The 18,771-nt window shown below is 38.6% G+C and overlaps 1 protein-coding gene across 7 annotated transcripts in view; it reads left to right on the top strand.

Moving 5' to 3' along the window:
• LOC108710034 (disks large homolog 2) overlaps positions 1–18,771 on the top strand; it is a 621,594-nt gene that overhangs the window by 595,042 nt on the left and 7,781 nt on the right. For 5 of the 7 annotated variants that reach the window (XM_041584606.1, XM_041584605.1, XM_041584603.1 and 2 more), the window contains 2 exons: positions 4,251–4,350; positions 16,544–16,594. In XM_041584606.1, the coding sequence (XP_041440540.1) occupies positions 4,251–4,350; positions 16,544–16,594 (151 nt within the window). Of the gene's footprint in view, positions 1–4,250; positions 4,351–5,350; positions 5,397–16,543; positions 16,595–18,771 lie in introns of all 7 variants that reach the window. The other 2 variants (XM_041584604.1, XM_018250386.2) reach the window with 1 other exon arrangement.

Here is an 18,771-nt window from a genome sequence, read left to right as displayed (position 1 = left end):
GATTAGTGCAGTCGGGTTCCCCCCCGAAACGTTGATGTTTAGTGGCTGAATAAAAGGGGATAATCCCCGACTGCACTAATTGGTGTGTGTGCGGATCCGTTTTCTTTTACACATTGGTTGCTAAGGGACCCGGCCGGGTCAACAGAAGGAACGCACCACCAGCTTGCAGGAGTGGTGAACTACAGGTGTGCGGTAGGAGAATTACATTGGAATCTTAAGGAAGGGCACAGAAAGCATAAAAAAGTTAATTTTCAAGTGGATTTAAGTTTCAATATTGATGGAATCCACTTTCCTGGAACTGTTTTCAGATTGCCCTTGTCTAATGTCTAAGAAATAAACTGGGCTAAACAATGTTACACTGAAATCCTATATATAGGTATGGGACCTGTTATCCATAATGCCCAGGACCTGGGGTTATCCGGATAATGGATCTTTCCATCATTTGGATCTTCATACCTTAAGTCTACTAGAAAATCATGTAAATAATAAATAATCCCAATAGGCTGGTTTTGCTTCCCATAAGGCTTATTTATATTTTAGTTGGGATCAAGGACAATGTACTGTTTAATTAAAAAAATTGGATTATTTTATTATAATGGACTCTATAGGAAATACTTTCTGTAATTCGGCTTTCTGGGTAATGGGTTTCAGGATAACAGATCACATACCTGTATTTTTAATTAATTAATTCCTACTAATCTTTGTAAGTCTATTCTATCAAGCCTCAAACATAACTAGTTTTAAAAAAAAATTTGGTCTAAATGGTCAGCAGTGGAAATAAGTATTGGATTCACACATCCAATACATATGAAACTCCAAAAAACAGGTTCCAAGTCAACATGAAATATTTTTATCTTCATTACTACAGGTATAGAATCCCTTATCCGGAAACCCTATATCCAGAAAGCTCTGAATTATGGAATTGCTGTCTCCCATAGACTCTTTTTTTATACAAATTATCCAAATATTTTAAAATAATAAAACAGTAGCTTGTTAGTGATGGGCGAATTTGCGCCATTTCGCTTCTCCGAAAAATTTGCGAATTTCGCGAAATGGCGAAAAATTCACGAAACGGCGCTGGCGTCTCATTTTTGACGCCGGCGCCCGTTTTTGACGCCGGCGCCCGTTTTTTCCGATGCCGGCAAATTTTTTCGGCCGACTTTTCGTGGGCGTTTCGCGAATTTATTTACTGGCGGCGAATAGCGCAAATTCGCCCATCACTATAGCTTGTACTTGATCCCAACTAAGATATAATTAATCCTTATTGAGGCAAAATCAGCCTATTGGGTTTATTTAATGTTTACATGAATTTCAAGGCATAAAGACCCAAATGACGGAAAGATCCATTATCTGGAAAACCCTAGGTCCCGAGCATTCTGGATAAAAGGTCCCATACCTGTACTACCATCTTAAATATCTTTCTATGGTATGATTAAAATGTACTTTATTCGAAGTGAGAGCTAGACTGGTATGACAAAATTAAATCGAAATAAACAAAATAAAAAATCGAAATAAAATCTGCAGTTCCATCACTTATTCTAAATATTCCAGTTTGGTCATAAACAAAGATTCGAAAACGTTATTAACGCCAAAGCCTGCCCTCTTTCATGATTTGATACTGAGCAGAATTACAATGTGGATATATTTCCAAAAGAATAACCAACTGAACTGGCAGAAATAGCTCAATGTGGGTCATACATTTTAATGTATACAGATTTATTAAAATCCAAATAAAACCATTAAGAACCTGTAAAGCGGCAGCAATCATAATCATAACATTTTATTACTCTTTATCGTTCTTCTCCAAATCATCACAGTAAATAGAAAAAGAATGGGAGTATGTAATAACGATGCAGTTGCTGAATTCTATGTTATATAAATATTTTGATTGTTGAATACTTGGTGACAAATAGAGAGTGTTGCTATATTTTACAGAATTAATTTAAAAAAAAAATCTGTTATTTTTAACAAATGCTGTTGCAACAAAAGCAACATATTTATTATTATTTCCCCATAAGTTCATTTTTAAATTGTCAAATGTTTTTTATTAAAGTAAATGTAAATGCATTATGCTGAGATTAGAGCCTTTAAAGTACAGGTATTGGATCTATTATCCGGAAACCCATTATTCAGAAAGCTCTGTATTATGGGTTGGCCATCTCCCATAGACTCCATTTTATCTAAATAAACCAAATATTTAAAAATTACTTCCTTTTTCTGTGTAATAATAAAACAGTAACTTGTACTTGATCCCAACTAAGATATAATTAATTCTTATTGGAGGCAAAACCAGCCTATTGGGTTTATTTAATGTTTACATGATTTTCTAGTAGACTTAAGGTATAAAGATCCAAATTACAGAAAGATCCATTATCCGGAATACCCAGATCCCGAGCATTCTGGATAACAGGTCCCATACCTGTATAGTATTCATCAAAAAGAAAATATTGTCATGGAAAAAAACCCATTAAAAATAAGAAACTCTCCACCCAAAAAGTTTTTTTCTATTATGAAAGAAAATGTCACCCTGAGCCTAATTCTAAAATGTTACGGTATATATTCATTAATAATGCTTTTAGTGTTATTTTTATGCCCAGGACCTGTTATCCAGAATGCTCAGAACCTGGGGTTTTCTGGATTACAGATCTTTCCATAATTTAGATATTCATACCCTCCTCCAGAAAATCACTTAAATAATTAATTCATTCACAATGCAGATTAATTATATCTTAGTTTGGATCAAGTACAAGCTACTGTTATATTATTACACAGAAAATTTAAAAAAAAATTCAAAATTTGGATCATTTTGATAAAATGGAGTCTATGGGAGACAGCCATTCCGTAATTCTGAGCTTTCTGGATAACAGGTTTATTGATGATGATTCCCATACCTATATTTGTAAAAACTATTATAATCAATATAAAAGAAACACTTTATGGTGCAGATCGGTTTTCAAATGATCGATGTCTTTAAAAACAAGTTCAAACAAAATACATAATAATAGAATGAAATAAGCACACAATGTAAAACTGTGTTTTAAATGTTTTACATTGTTTTAACATCTTCTAAAATTTGACTTTAAGGGGGTTATTTACTAAACTCCGAATGCAAAAATCACGAATAATTCAGAATTTCTTAAACACTGAGGATGGAAAACTCAGAATCAGAAAATCCGGCCTCTCAGGCCTGTCGAGGTTGCATATTAGTCAATGGGAGAAAGAGAAATCCCAATGATTTTTTGATGTGCGCTCGGTTTTTGGCAACACCCCAAAGTTTTCTGAGTTTTCGGGCAAAATTCTGAGTTTTTGGATGAAAAATCTGAAAAAAACGTGAAAATCTGATTTTTTAAAGATTATTTTTCTGCAAACAAAATTTTCAGCAAAGTCTATTAATAAATAAGCCCAAAAACCCGTGCAAAGTTTTTTCCAGAAAATATTGAGATAAATTCGAACTTTGATAAATAACCCCCTTAAACTGCATTCATTTATTTTCATCCCTTTTCTTGATTCCCAATAGGGATGTAGCGAACTGTTCGCCCGCGAACTAGTTCGCGCGAACTTCGACCGTTCGCGTCCGCCGAATGTTCGCGAACGTTTGGGAACGTTCGCAGTTTGAGTTCGCGTTCGATCGTTCGACCATTCGACCATTCGAATTCCTTCGACCGCTAAAAATCGAACGATTTCCATTCGTTCGAACGATTGTAAGCATTCGATCCAATGAAAAGCATTCGATCGAATGGCTTCGATCGTTCGATTCGAATGAAAATCCTTCGATCGAACGATTAAAATCCTTCGATCGTTCGAATCGAACGATTTTAGCGGTGTTCGAAGTTCGCAAACTGTTCGCGAACATTCGCATTTTTTGTCGGTGTTCGCGAACGGCGTTCGCGAACACCAAATCGGCAGTTCGCTACATCCCTAATTCCCAATTGAAACACATGTTGTTTTCTAATTTTATGATGAGATGAGATAGTCTGATAACGTTCCGATGCTCTAACAACAGGTTGGTCAAAGCCCAAGAAGGTTCTAACATTTGTGCAGGTTGTTTCTAGCCCACCACAAGTTGGTTACACATAGACAAAAGGTTCCTCAGCGATAACCTTTAAAAATAGTAGTTGTGTTTTTTGATGATCTGAAATAGACTTGAAGTCACTGTAGTTCTATCCACATTTACAGACTAGTTTTGTCAGCATGACTGTGACAACAATTAGACGTCCTTGTTTTTGCCCCATGCCTCTTCTCCTTCACAGTCATTCAATGACAAGCGTAAAAAGAGCTTCATCTTTTCACGAAAGTTCCCTTTCTTCAAGAACAAGGATCTGACTGAGCAAGAGACCAGTGATCCCGAACGTAAGTAGAACCTCTCGGAGGTGATGTCACGTGTGGCACAAAAAGAAGTGGGTGACACGCATGACACGTTCCTTTCCTTCACCTTTTTTTCCACACATCTAGGCGTGCAAATCTGGTAGGAAGGTTAGCATTGCTACTGTGACCAGTGTATGAATGCAGTCTGGATCCAGAGGCTTGCTCTTCAAACTGAATACTAATTAAAGGAACAGTAGCCTTGTGAGCAACCCCTTTTATTATTATTATTATTATTTTTATGAGCCAAACACATGCATGAATTTAAAAGGGAGCATCTAAGTTGCACAACAGCCAGGGTTTATGATGGAAAAAAATCAATGTTTTGCCAGAACTAAGTAGACTGAATCATCAGTTTTTAAATGGGATCATCCTCCACCACTAAATTATCCCCATTCCCTTTATTTACATGCTAATGGTTCTCAAAAATTGGTGGTTGTTATCAAAATTTTATAGAGAAATGAATTTTGCATTGTCATTGCTTGGCATGTGTCATGGTCGGTGTGTTCACAACATAGACATCAGTTCAAGAAGCTTAGATTTCAATCAATAGCCAGTAGGGAGACTTAGCAATATTAGCCCATTCTTGTATTCATAATCCTTAAAATTCTTCTTAAAATGTGAAGAACTTCTGAATTTTCTAAATAGCCAATGGTTTCTCCACTTCTAGACCGATTCCCCTTTTGCTTCACCTCATTCAAAACTTAAATTCTATTCTGCTATAGGTTTCTATAGACCACCTCTGTCCAACTATGAAAGGTTGTCCTCTGGCATCCGGGTCGCTTGTTGCTCTCACTTTTGTTCTTCAAAAACTTGATGTGCACATTTGTACAAAAACCAAATGCGAATAGATAAAAGCTGGGATCCAGATTTTCATTTGTCATGGTCTGTCATGGTAGTATCCATTTCAACTCCACTGACTTCTTCCTTCCTCTTCTGCGGCTGTTCTTCCTCTGTCATTGCTCACTCCCTGGGGACAACCTGGCAGGACACCCCTGTGTTAGGTGAAGACGGTTATGGAACAAAGGCTCTGAGTAAGTTCCCAGGAATGGTCACTAAAACTTTTACATTTTTTTTTAAAAAAAACTTTATTTATACTTTTTGTGCTTTCTTTTAAATTTTTTGTCCCTTCTATTTGTTTTTTGATTCTCAAAGGACATCCACCACTCGCATGCACAACCAAGATGTTTCTGTTACCCAGTTGTGAATACCAAAACAATATATCTAGGGGGTTATTTACTAAACTCTGAATGCAAAAATTACAAAAAATTTGTGATTTTATTTTATAAAATTGGACTTTTAAAAAATCACGAATTTTTCAGAATTTATTAAACCCCGAGGATGGAAAAGTCTGAATATGAAAATCCAGCATCTCAGACCTCTCGAGGTTGCATATAAGTCAATGGGAGAAGTTCCAATGATTTTTTGATGTGCGCTGGGTTTCGGGCAATATCGAGAGGTTTTCTGAGTTTTAAGTGAAAATCGGATGAAAAATTTGTGAATATTGGATTTTCCTGCAAAGCAAATTGTCGGCAAAATGTAAGAATAAACAAGCGTAAAAAACCCGAGCGGATTTGATCGGAGTTTGTAGCAGAAAATATTGAGATAAATTTGGACTTATAAATGATAAATAACCCCCTTACTGTATATGGTTTCAACTGTATTGTAATGCATGGTAACTGCCTAGAATGCAATATGTAAATAATATATATATATACAAAGTTTGCTTGTTTTTAATGCTGTTGTTTGCTGGGTGTTGCTGAAGGATACTTAAAGGGATACTGTCATGGGGAAAAAAAAAAATTTCAAAATGAATCAGTTAATAGTGCTGCTCCAGCAGAATTCTGCACTGAAATCCATTTCTCAAAAGAGCAAACAGATTTTTTTATATTCAATTTTGAAAATCTGACATGGGGCTAGACATTTTGTCAATTTCCCAGCTGACCCAAGTCATGTGACTTGTGCCTGCACTTTAGGAGAGAAATGCTTTTTGGCAGGCTGTTGTTTTTCCTTCTCAATGTAACTGAATGTGTCTCAGTGGGACATGGGTTTTTACTATTGAGTGTTGTTCTTAGATCTACCAGGCAGCTGTTATCTTGTGTTAGGGAGCTGTTATCTGGTTACCTTCCCATTGTTCTGTTGTTTGGCTGCTGGGGGGAAAAAGGGAGAGGGGTTGATATCACTCCAACTTGCAGTACAGCAGTAAAGAGTGATTGAAGTTTATCAGAGCACAAGTCACATGACTTGGGGCAGCTGGGAAATTGACAATATGTCTAGCCCCATGTCAGATTTCAAAATTGAATATAAAAAAATCTGTTAGCTCTTTTGAGAAATGCATTTCAGTGCAGAATTCTGCTGGAGCAGCACTATTAACTGATTCATTTTGAATTTTTTTTTTTCCCATAACAGTATCCCTTTAACAAATGTGTAACCACTTGACATCAAACCGCAACTAGAAGCCATTTTTGTGCCTGGAAAAGTCACCTAATCTCTGGGTGCCTAGGTATACAAAGTGTAAAATGTATAAAGAGGCACAGAACACAAAAATGGAAGCTGACTGTTAAGTTTAAAAAATGTGCAAAACAAAGGCAAGTGTTTGGGTCTATTTTTTCCACATTGTCCATCTTTTTTACCCCACACACCCATTATATTTATTTATTCAGGATAATGGTTACATGACATTTTTTCTGGTTGAAACCCTTGAAAACATGTTGTGTAACTACTATCCTGAATAAATGGATTTCATAAAACCTGCTGGAGTTCTTATTCTCCTTGTTTTTTTGTTGGATACCAAGTACCAAGTGCCCTTCTATAAAGAGGGTGATGGGAGTTGTAGAACTTAAACTTCTCATTTAAATGATTATTTTGCTCTAACTTTTCAAGGCGTATTGGCCCTTGGTATGTTTGTTTGCCTTCTGCAAAGTAATTGCTGGCATAGCAAACCTGCTGACTGATAGGGTGAGCTACACATCGGATAAAATAAATTGCACGGATAAAGATAAACAAGTAAACCAACTACAGAGAAGCCGTACAACTCAATTCCTATTCCCACTCTGTGGGTTGTAAATGAGAAACAGTGGGGAGGCGAGTCCCATTATCACTTTATCGGCACATAAACCTTTTTTACCCGTGAGCCACATTCAAATGTAAAAAGAGTTGGGGAGCAACACAAGCATGAAAAAGTCCCTTGGGTGCCAAATAAGGGCTGTGATTGGCTATTTGGTAGCCCCTATGTGGACTGACAGCCTACAGGAGGCTCTACTTGGCACTACACTTATTTTTTATGCTATTCAAACTTGCTTTCAAGCACCTGCTTTGAGGACCCTGAGGGCAACATCCAAGGGGTTAGAGAGCAACATGTTACTCACGAGCTACTGGTTGGGGATCACTGGCCTAGAGCAATGAAAACAGAGTTAGAACATGTATACTACTCTACTTGCTCCAGCAATATGGTGGGTTGGTTTCTAAAATATGTTACCTGGAATGCTTGGTTTTAATGGGGTACCGCCATCAGAATAAATATATACCTATGTCCCATTGTATTTTCCCTGGGGAAAGGTTGCAGCAAAACTTAATGCTTGCATATGAAAAGATAGATCCAGTGTAGACCATACCAGTACTTTCAATAATATTTAGGTGTTCATCTAAAATCCATCCTAAGTGACCTTCAGGCTACTCTCTAGCCCAGGGGTGCCCAAAAGGTAGATTGGGATCTACCAGTAGACCTTTAGCTGGTGATCAGTAGATCTCAAGACACTGTCAACAAAAAGCTTGTCTATATCACCCTCCTATTTCATGCTTTTCATTCAGATATTTATTATGTTAAGGTTACATAAGAAATAGTTGTTTGTTAAATATAGCAATATACATTTTCTCATTAATCTATGCAATATGTAAGTAATATTTTCCATGGAACAGAATGTTATGAATGATTGTATGGATGTAGATCATAATGGGACAACATCACTAAAAGTAGACCTCGTATTAGTAAATTATTGGCACTCCTGCTCCAGCCCCATGGTCTGAGAATCACTGCTCTACTGCATTAGTTCCAAAATGTTGGTGCTGCCCCTCAGCAGGGGTCCAAGAGTTGTAAGTGTGGAATTTGGAGTGGTTTCCTAGATATTCCAGGTAGCTTAGCCTGAAGGAGAATTTAGGAGTGAGCATTTATTTGTCATTTGAGACACTTGTAACTATAACTGGGACTTTGCACCAATACCTGACACCCACGAAGCTTAAGCACCCAATAAATTCACCCTTCATTTTTTATTTCCACTTTTGTGACAAATGGGTATACAGTAGAACCCACATTTTGGTGCAGGACTGTATGAGGCCCCGACTAATTGGAATTGACTACTTACAGGCAAACATATCAAAATATTCATTTGGTTAGTGTTTTAAACCTATTTCACTGATAATAACATTCAGAGAGGACAAACAGCAACTTTTGGAAACATCAGGACATATGTTTTATGTAAAATCTCGGAAAACATTACTTAAAATCTGGCAAAACAATAATTGAAATCAGGGAAATGCACCCATTAAAATGCATTATAAATTGGTGGGACCACAAATAAAAAATGTGGAAAAACTTGGTACTTAAAATCAAGGTTTCACAAAGGTGTTAAGGTGGACCCACATGGGCAGGTTTCTCATAGTCTGTACAGAGAGATCCCATAAAACTATGACAGCATAGGTATTCCCTGTACTAAGCACAATTCAGCAGGAACAGTCCCTAAGTTTGCTCATAGTCTGTACAGAGAGATCCCATAAAACTATGACAGCATAGGTATTCCCCTGTACTAAGCACAATTCAGCAGGAACAGTCCCCTAAGTTTGCTCATAGTCTGTACAGAGAGATCCCATAAAACTATGGCAGCATAGGTATTCCCTGTACTAAGCACAATACAGCAGGAACAGTCCCCTAAGTTTGCTCGTAGTCTGTACAGAGAGATCCCATAAAACTATGGCAGTATAGTTATTCCCCTGTACTAAGCACAATTCAGCAGGAACAGTCCCTAAGTTTGCTCATAGTCTGTACAGAGAGATCCCATAAAACTATGGCAGTATAGTTATTCCCCTGTACTAAGCACAATTCAGCAGGAACAGTCCCTAAGTTTGCTCAAAGTCTGTACAGAGAGATCCCATAAAACTATGGCAGTATAGTTATTCCCCTGTACTAAGCACAATTCAGCAGGAACAGTCCCTAAGTTTGCTCATAGTCTGTACAGAGAGATCCCATAAAACTATGGCAGTATAGTTATTCCCCTGTACTAAGCACAATTCAGCAGGAACAGTCCCTAAGTTTGCTCATAGTCTGTACAGAGAGATCCCATAAAACTATGGCAGTATAGTTATTCCCCTGTACTAAGCACAATTCAGCAGGAACAGTCCCTAAGTTTGCTCATAGTCTGTACAGAGAGATCCCATAAAACTATGGCAGCATAGGTATTCCCTGTACTAAGCACAATTCAGCAGGAACAGTCCCCTAAGTTTGCTCATAGTCTGTACAGAGAGATCCCATAAAACTATGGCAGCATAGGTATTCCTCTGTACTAAGCACAATTCAGCAGGAACAGTCCCCTAAGTTTGCTCGTAGTCTGTACAGAGAGATCCCATAAAACTATGGCAGTATAGTTATTCCCCTGTACTAAGCACAATTCAGCAGGAACAGTCCCTAAGTTTGCTCATAGTCTGTACAGAGAGATCCCATAAAACTATGGCAGCATAGGTATTCCCCTGTACTAAGCACAATTCAGCAGCAACAGTCCCTAAGTTTGCTCATAGTCTGTACAGAGAGATCCCATAAAACTATGGCAGCATAGGTATTCCCCTGTACTAAGCGCAATTCAGCAGGAACAGTCCCCTAAGTTTGCTCATAGTCTGTACAGAGAGATCCCATAAAACTATGGCAGCATAGGTATTCCCCTGTACTAAGCACAATTCAGCAGGAACAGTCCCCTAAGTTTGCTCATAGTCTGTACAGAGAGATCCCATAAAACTATGGCAGCATAGGTATTCCCCTGTACTAAGCACAATTCAGCAGGAACAGTCCCCTAAGTTTGCTCATAGTCTGTACAGAGATATACCATAAAACTATGGCAGTATAGTTATTCCCCTGTACTAAGCAGAAACAGTCCCCTAAGTTTGCTCATAGTAGGTATTCCCCTGTACTAAGCACAATTCAGCAGCAACAGTCCCTAAGTTTGCTCATAGTCTGTACAGAGAGAGCCCATAAAACTATGGCAGCATAGGTATTCCCTGTACTAAGCACAATTCAGCAGGAACAGTCCCCTAAGTTTGCTCATAGTCTGTACAGAGAGATCCCATAAAACTATGGCAGCATAGGTATTCCTCTGTACTAAGCACAATTCAGCAGGAACAGTCCCTAAGTTTCCTCATAGTCTGTACAGAGAGATCCCATAAAACTATGGCAGCATAGGTATTCCCCTGTACTAAGCAGAAACAGTCCCCTAAGTTTGCTTATAGTAGGTATTCCCCTGTACTAAGCACAATTCAGCAGCAACAGTCCCCTAAGTTTGCTCATAGTCTGTACAGAGAGATCCCATAAAACTATGGCAGCATAGGTATTCCCCTGTACTAAGCGCAATTCAGCAGGAACAGTCCCCTAAGTTTGCTCATAGTCTGTACAGAGAGATCCCATAAAACTATGGCAGCATAGGTATTCCCCTGTACTAAGCACAATTCAGCAGGAACAGTCCCCTAAGTTTGCTCATAGTCTGTACAGAGAGATCCCATAAAACTATGGCAGCATAGGTATTCCTCTGTACTAAGCACAATTCAGCAGGAACAGCCCCTAAGTTTGCTCATAGTCTGTACAGAGAGATCCCATAAAACTATGGCAGTATAGTTATTCCCCTGTACTAAGCAGAAACAGTCCCCTAAGTTTGTTCATAGTCTGTACAGAGATATACCATAAAACTATGGCAGTATAGTTATTCCCCTGTACTAAGCAGAAACAGTCCCCTAAGTTTGCTCATAGTAGGTATTCCCCTGTACTAAGCACAATTCAGCAGCAACAGTCCCTAAGTTTGCTCATAGTCTGTACAGAGAGATCCCATAAAACTATGGCAGCATAGGTATTCCCTGTACTAAGCACAATTCAGCAGGAACAGTCCCCTAAGTTTGCTCATAGTCTGTACAGAGATATACCATAAAACTATGGCAGCATAGGTATTCCTCTGTACTAAGCACAATTCAGCAGGAACAGTCCCCTAAGTTTGCTCATAGTCTGTACAGAGATATACCATAAAACTATGGCAGTATAGTTATTCCCCTGTACTAAGCAGAAACAGTCCCCTAAGTTTACTCATAGTAGGTATTCCCCTGTACTAAGCACAATTCAGCAGCAACAGTCCCTAAGTTTGCTCATAGTCTGTACAGAGAGATCCCATAAAACTATGGCAGCATAGGTATTCCCCTGTACTAAGCGCAATTCAGCAGGAACATTCCCCTTAGTTTGCTCATAGTCTGTACAGAGAGATCCCATAAAACTATGGCAGCATAGGTATTCCCCTGTACTAAGCACAATTCAACAGGAACAGTCCCCTAAGTTTGCTCATAGTCTGTACAGAGAGATCCCATAAAACTATGGCAGCATAGGTATTCCTCTGTACTAAGCACAATTCAGCAGGAACAGTCCCCTAAGGAGATATACCATAAAACTATGGCAGTATAGTTATTCCCCTGTACTAAGCAGAAACAGTCCCCTAAGTTTGCTCATAGTAGGTATTCCCCTGTACTAAGCACAATTCAGCAGGAACAGTCCCCTAAGTTTGCTCATAGTCTGTACAGAGAGATCCCATAAAACTATGGCAGCATAGGTATTCCCTGTACTAAGCACAATTCAGCAGGAACAGTCCCTAAGTTTGCTCATAGTCTGTACAGAGATATACCATAAAACTATGGCAGTATAGTTATTCCCCTGTACTAAGCAGAAACAGTCCCCTAAGTTTGCTCATAGTAGGTATTCCCTTGTACTAAGCACAATTCAGCAGCAACAGTCCCTAAGTTTGCTCATAGTCTGTACAGAGAGATCCCATAAAAAAACTATGGCAGCATAGGTATTCCCCTGTACTAAGCACAATTCAGCAGGAACAGTCCCCTAAGTTTGCTCATAGTCTGTACAGAGAGATCCCATAAAACTATGGCAGCATAGGTATTCCTCTGTAACATAGAGATCCCATAAAACTATGGACAGGTGTATGCTCTGTATCGAGAGAGAGAGAGAGAGAGAGAGAGAGAGAGAGAGAGAGAGAGAGAGAGAGAGAGAGTGTGAGAGTGTGTCTTCATTAAGTCCTTAATAAAACATCTTTTGTGAAATGGGGCTGTTGAGTAATTTCTCTGGGATTATACAAGCTATTTGCATTGAGCTCCTCTGTTCCCCAGCATGACATTATCATTCAGAAAGCACAGGAGTGAGCCGTTGATTGGCTTAATCTGCACAAGTCCGAGCTGTCATGTGTAGCAAACACAATATAACACTCAATACAAATTACTTTTTACAATAGTCATTAATGTCTCTTTGTTTTCTAAGCCAAATAAAATGCTGTAGATACACAATTTTGTTTTCAGAAAGCCCAACAAATCTCATGTGGACCAATCAGATGCGCCTGCAAGTTGTTCACGTATGTTTAGGAATAAAAATGATATGAATTAGAGACGTTTTTCTTTTTTTTATCCTGTGAATTGGAATAAGTGGAATGGATTTGACACAGGCCCCCTTGTACTGGGGCAGATCTTCTTTCTTTTTCCTTAATTGTGTTTAACGCCCTCCATTCTTTTCACTTTTAATCTTTTCTTTCCTTCCCCCCCCCCCTATGTTTAACTTCTACCTTAAACTATGTTTAACCCATTATCTTCCCTTTTATGTTTAAAGGAACAGTAACACCAAGAAATGAAAGTGTTTTAAAGGAATGACAATATAATGTAATGTTGCACTGAAAAAACTTGTGTGTTTGCTTCAGAAACTCTACAATTGTTTATATAAACAAGTTGCTGTGTAGCCATGGGGGCAGTCATTCAAGCACAGGATACACAGTAGATAACAGATAAGTACTACTATAGTTTATATAAACAAGCTGCTGTGTAGCCATGGGGGCAGCCATTCAAGCACAGGATACACAGTAGATAACAGATAAGTACTACTATAGTTTATATAAACAAGCTGCTGTGTAGCCATGGGGGCAGCCATTCAAGCACAGGATACACAGTAGATAACAGATAAGTACTACTATAGTTTATATAAACAAGCTGCTGTGTTGCCATGGGGGCAGTCATTCAAGCACAGGATACACAGTAGATAACAGATAAGTACTACTATAGTTTATATAAACAAGCTGCTGTGTAGCCATGGGGGCAGCCATTCAAGCACAGGATACACAGTAGATAACAGATAAGTACTACTATAGTTTATATAAACAAGCTGCTGTGTAGCCATGGGGGCAGCCATTCAAGCACAGGATACACAGTAGACAACAGATAAGTACTACTATAGTTTATATAAACAAGTTGCTGTGTAGCCATGGAGGCAGTCATTCAAGCACAGGATACACAGTAGATAACAGAGAAGTACTACTATAGTTTATATAAACAATCTGCTGTGTAGCCATGGGACAGCCATTCAAGCACAGGATACACAGTAGATAACAGATAATTACTACTATAGTTTATATAAACAGGCTGCTGTGTAGCCATGGGGGCAGCCATTCAAGCACAGGATACACAGTAGATAACAGATAAGTACTACTATAGTTTATATAAACAAGCTGCTGTGTAGCCATGGGGGCAGCCATTCAAGCACAGGATACACAGTAGATAACAGATAAGTACTACTATAGTTTATATAAAAAGTTGCTGTGTAGCCATGGAGGCAGCCATTCAAGCACAGGATACACAGTAGATAACAGAGAAGTACTACTATAGTTTATATAAACAATCTGCTGTGTAGCCATGGGACAGCCATTCAAGCACAGGATACACAGTAGATAACAGATAAGTACTACTATAGTTTATATAAACAAGCTGCTGTGTAGCCATGGGGCAGCCATTCAAGCACAGGATACACAGTAGATAACAGATAAGTACTACTATAGTTTATATAAACAAGCTGCTGTGTAGCCATGGGGGCAGCCATTCAAGCACAGGATACACAGTAGATAACAGATAAGTACTACTATAGTTTATATAAACAAGCTGCTGTGTAGCCATGGGGGCAGCCATTCAAGAAACAATTCAAACACCAGTTTTACCAGTTCAGTGCAACACTACATTTTTTTCCATTACTTTTAAACACTTCCTTTTTTTACCTTTACCTCTTCCTCCCTTATAATTTAAAATATAATTTCCTCTCCACTTTCTTCCATTCCTCTTCATTCTATGCTGACCCTCTTCAGTCCCTTTTTGTTAACCTTTTCAATCCCTCCTCACCCTTTGCTCTGTGCTCTATTGCCCAGGGGCCAGGAGGTATAGGGGGCCCCATGAGGCCCTAATTCATACACAATTTCAATAAATATTGGTAAAACTGGTCAACCCCTAAACATTTCTGGGGCCTGATATATAGTTTTCTGTGGGGCCCAGTAATATCTGGTTATGCCACTGCTACTGCCCCTTTCCTCTCTATCAATTATAATCTTCTTTGATAACCCCACCCTGCCTTTTCTTCTACCCACTCTCACTCACTATTTTTAACTCTACCATTGAAACAACTCTTTTTGTCACAGTCACCTCATTATTCAACTCCACCTTTCATGCTTTACATTTATATTCTTCCTTTCTGCCCCACCCCCAGTACTGCTCCATTTTCCTTATGTGAAATAAAGTAGACTTGGAAAGTGTACTGTGTACTGCAGATGCCATTTAAGCCTTCTCTATGAATTGATTGCCGACACAGAGCAGACACAGGTCTGAACTGGCTTCAATTGCAAACGCTCAGAAATCTCCTACATCACTGAGGTCTTTCCAGCTGACACAAGGGCATCCGTTTAGAATAAAAGAGGTTCCAGCTAAATATTGGGAAGGGGTTTGTTACAGTGAGAGCTGTGAAGATGTGGAATTGTCTCCCTGAATCAGTGGTACAGGCTGATACATTAGATAGGTATAAGGAAGGGTCGGATGCTTTATTCACCAGTAGCTCCTCCCAGCAGACAGGAGGGAGCCAATGAGATTAGAGGAGGGAAAGGGGTGTTACAGGGAGAGCTGGGAAGTGAATCAGTGGTACAGGCTGATACATTAGATAGGTATAAGAAGGGGTTGGATGGTGTTTAGCAAGTGAGGGAATACAGAGTTATGGGAGATATCTCATAGTACAAGTTGATCCAGGGACTGGTCCCATTGCATTTTGGAGTCGGGAAGGAATTTTTCCCCCTCTGAGATAAATTGGAGAGGCTTCAGATGGGGTTTTTTTGCCTTCCTCTTGATCAACTGGCAGTTAGGAAGGTTAAAATAGAGTTCAAAGGTTGAACTTGATGGACGTGTGTCCTTTTTCTACTATTTTTCTACTTTTCTTACTATGTATGGCACCCTTCAACCCTACACTGCTTTTTTCCAACAGCTAAGGATCACAAGGTGTAGTATTGGGGACTCAGGGTGGGAAGACAAGGCTCCAGGGATACAAACTTTTCTTTAAAGCTTTACTCCCCATTGCCAAGTAGACATCGTCCCAGTATCTGTTCCTTTACACAACTCCATGAAACCATGATAGTCTGCCACTGACTCCCAGGGACCCTTAGGCTGGCAGGGTCATGCAGCTCCCCCTTTACCTTGTTGAACATTGAAGGGAAGGATTCTGGTACTTGTGGCCTATTGGTTTCCCTGAGAATCTGTGCACCTCCCACAATGGAAAGCAGAGAGAGTTCAATCAAAAGCTGCAGTTTGGTGTCTCTTCAATAAATCTATCCTTGGGCAGCTGCAGTCAAGTTGTAGAAGTCATCATTAATATTAATGTATGTCCTAATGTTTATCAAACCGAGACGCAAAACCCCAAGTGACCTCCAATATACCAATCCAACATTATTTCTCCCAGGGCCAATGACCTTCTTTGTTACCTGTTCAACCGCATCCTTTGTGTTTGCCCTTTGTTCCGTCTGCATTGAACCACATATCTCATTGCTTTTATCCAGCATTTCCACCAAAGTCTCATTCTGTCTTCTCTTTTTACCAGGAGGACAAGATGACTGTATTCTCTCCTATGAACCAGTCACAAGGCAAGAAAGTAAGTTGCTGCTTTTCATTAACTAAAAAACATTGTTTATACCCTCCTCGATGTCCCACATTAGTGATGAGCGAATCTGTCGAAAATTTTGCAAAAGTCAATAGACGTCAAAGAAAGTTTTCTGCACAAAACACTTTTTTTTCTCACTCCAAATGCAATAAAGTCAATTTTTGTAGCAACTTTTTTGTCTCAGAGATTTTTTTGTCTTGGCGACTTTTTTGTCCAAATGCATTAAGGTCAATGGCCAATTTTTCTTGTGTCGCCTTTTTTTTCTCAACTTTTTACTCGCGGCAGAATTTTTCACAGCGGAATTTGCCCGACAATACATACCTGCTGAAACGTTTGTTTATCACTATCCCACATCATATTATGGGACCTATTTTTAATAAATGGACAACTAGGAAAAACTTTAGAGATTTTTGAGGTATTTGTATTTTTATTCAGATCATTAAGCTGTTTTTTTGTTTTTTTTTCTGGTTCGTGGTTTTTATAATCGGATGCTAAAATAAATTACTAGGCATTCGTTATTTTGGAGAGAAATGGGGGAATGTAACATGTTCGCAGACACCTTTGCGAAAGTTAGTGACCATGTTTGCTTCTTTTTCGATCAATTATAGACTTCAATGACTTCCTCTCAAGTTGCGAACATTCGCAGTGTATGTAATAAAATTTCAGAATCGCAAAATATTTAACAAAATTATAAAGCAGGTGTTAACGCTAACTTTTGCTTAGTGATAATGTGCAATGTAATATTCAACAGCGAATATTTTTTCATTATGAGCAGGCTAAACATTCACAAAAATCCCATTTATGTACTGCTTGCTATTAATTACATTCCCCCCCATAGAGTTAAAGGAACAGTTCAGTATAAAAATAAAACTGGGTAAATAAATAGGCTGTGCAAAATAAAAAATGTATCTAATATAGTTAGTTAGGCAAAAATGTAATGTATAAAGGCTGGAGTGACTGGATGTGTAACATAATAGCCAGAACACTACTTCCTGCTTTTCAGCTCTCTAACTCTGAGTTAGTCAGTGACTATAAGGGGGGCCACATGGGACATAACTGTTCAGTGAGTTTGTAATTGATCCTCAGCATGCATGTGTTGCCACACAGCAAGAAAAGTGCAGATTTTTTAAAATGAAGGTTATGAGATCTGTATGAGAGGAGGCAGAAGAGGAAGGAAGTCTTGGCAACATGTAATTAAAAGAAATTAAGGGATTTTTGCTGTATGATGAGTAAGACATAACCTGAGGTTTATGAAATTATTTCCACAGACTTCCAAAGAAATGTCAGGCTTTCATTTAATAGCACTGGGTAGAGGCAAGAGGCAGATGAATAATGTCTGATTGCAGAAGTGAATGAAGTCCCACAAAGGGCAGAAATAAAGAGACTGAGATTCTGCAACAAAATCTACAGAAAGGTTTCCTGAATAAGTTAGAGATGCCAGAGATAAAAAGAGGTTCGTGTTCAGGAAGTGTAGAGAGGGGTGATAAAGGGTCCAATAAGAGATGGCGAGACAATGATGAATTTCTAGTCTAAAGCCGGTCGTGCGCCTCTGTCTCCTGCAAATAGTGATGCGCGAATATGTCCCGTTTCTCTTTGCTGAAAAATTCACGAAACTGCAAAAAAAAATCACAAAATGGCAAAAAATTCACATTGAAGTCAATAGGTGTCAACATTTATTCTATTCTTACGCACGCAACAATTTGTCCCACACTTTTTTGTCTTAGAGACTTTTTTGTCCAAATGCGTTAAAGTCAATGGGTGTTTTTTTTTGTGGCAACTTTTTTGTCTCAGTGACAATTTTGTCCAAATGCATTGAAGTCATTGGGTGTTTTTCCCTTGTACAAATAAATGAAAAGTCAATGGACGTGTTTCCTTATGGCGACGTTTTTTGTCTTGGGGACTTTTTTGTCACAGTGAAATATTTCATGGCGGATTTTAGCCTCGCTTAAGAGAAAAAATTTGCAGATGGCGAAGTGCGAAATTTCGCTGCAAATCCATGCCTGGAGAAAAAATTTGCTCACTGCTACCGATAAACGATTGTTATTGTTCTTATTGTACAATCAGTCCAAAGAAAACTATAAAAAGATTTCCCTTGTCATCTTGTTTGAAAGACCATACATTTTGGGGTATTATTTAATAAGTTGGGGGGTTGGGGTGAATAAGTGCAA

Source organism: Xenopus laevis, chromosome 2S (assembly GCF_017654675.1).
Source record: "Xenopus laevis strain J_2021 chromosome 2S, Xenopus_laevis_v10.1, whole genome shotgun sequence".
Classification (NCBI taxonomy): domain Eukaryota; kingdom Metazoa; phylum Chordata; class Amphibia; order Anura; family Pipidae; genus Xenopus; species Xenopus laevis.
The sequence above is the reverse complement of the archived record's forward strand: the minus strand, read 5'-3'. Positions and strand labels throughout refer to the sequence as shown.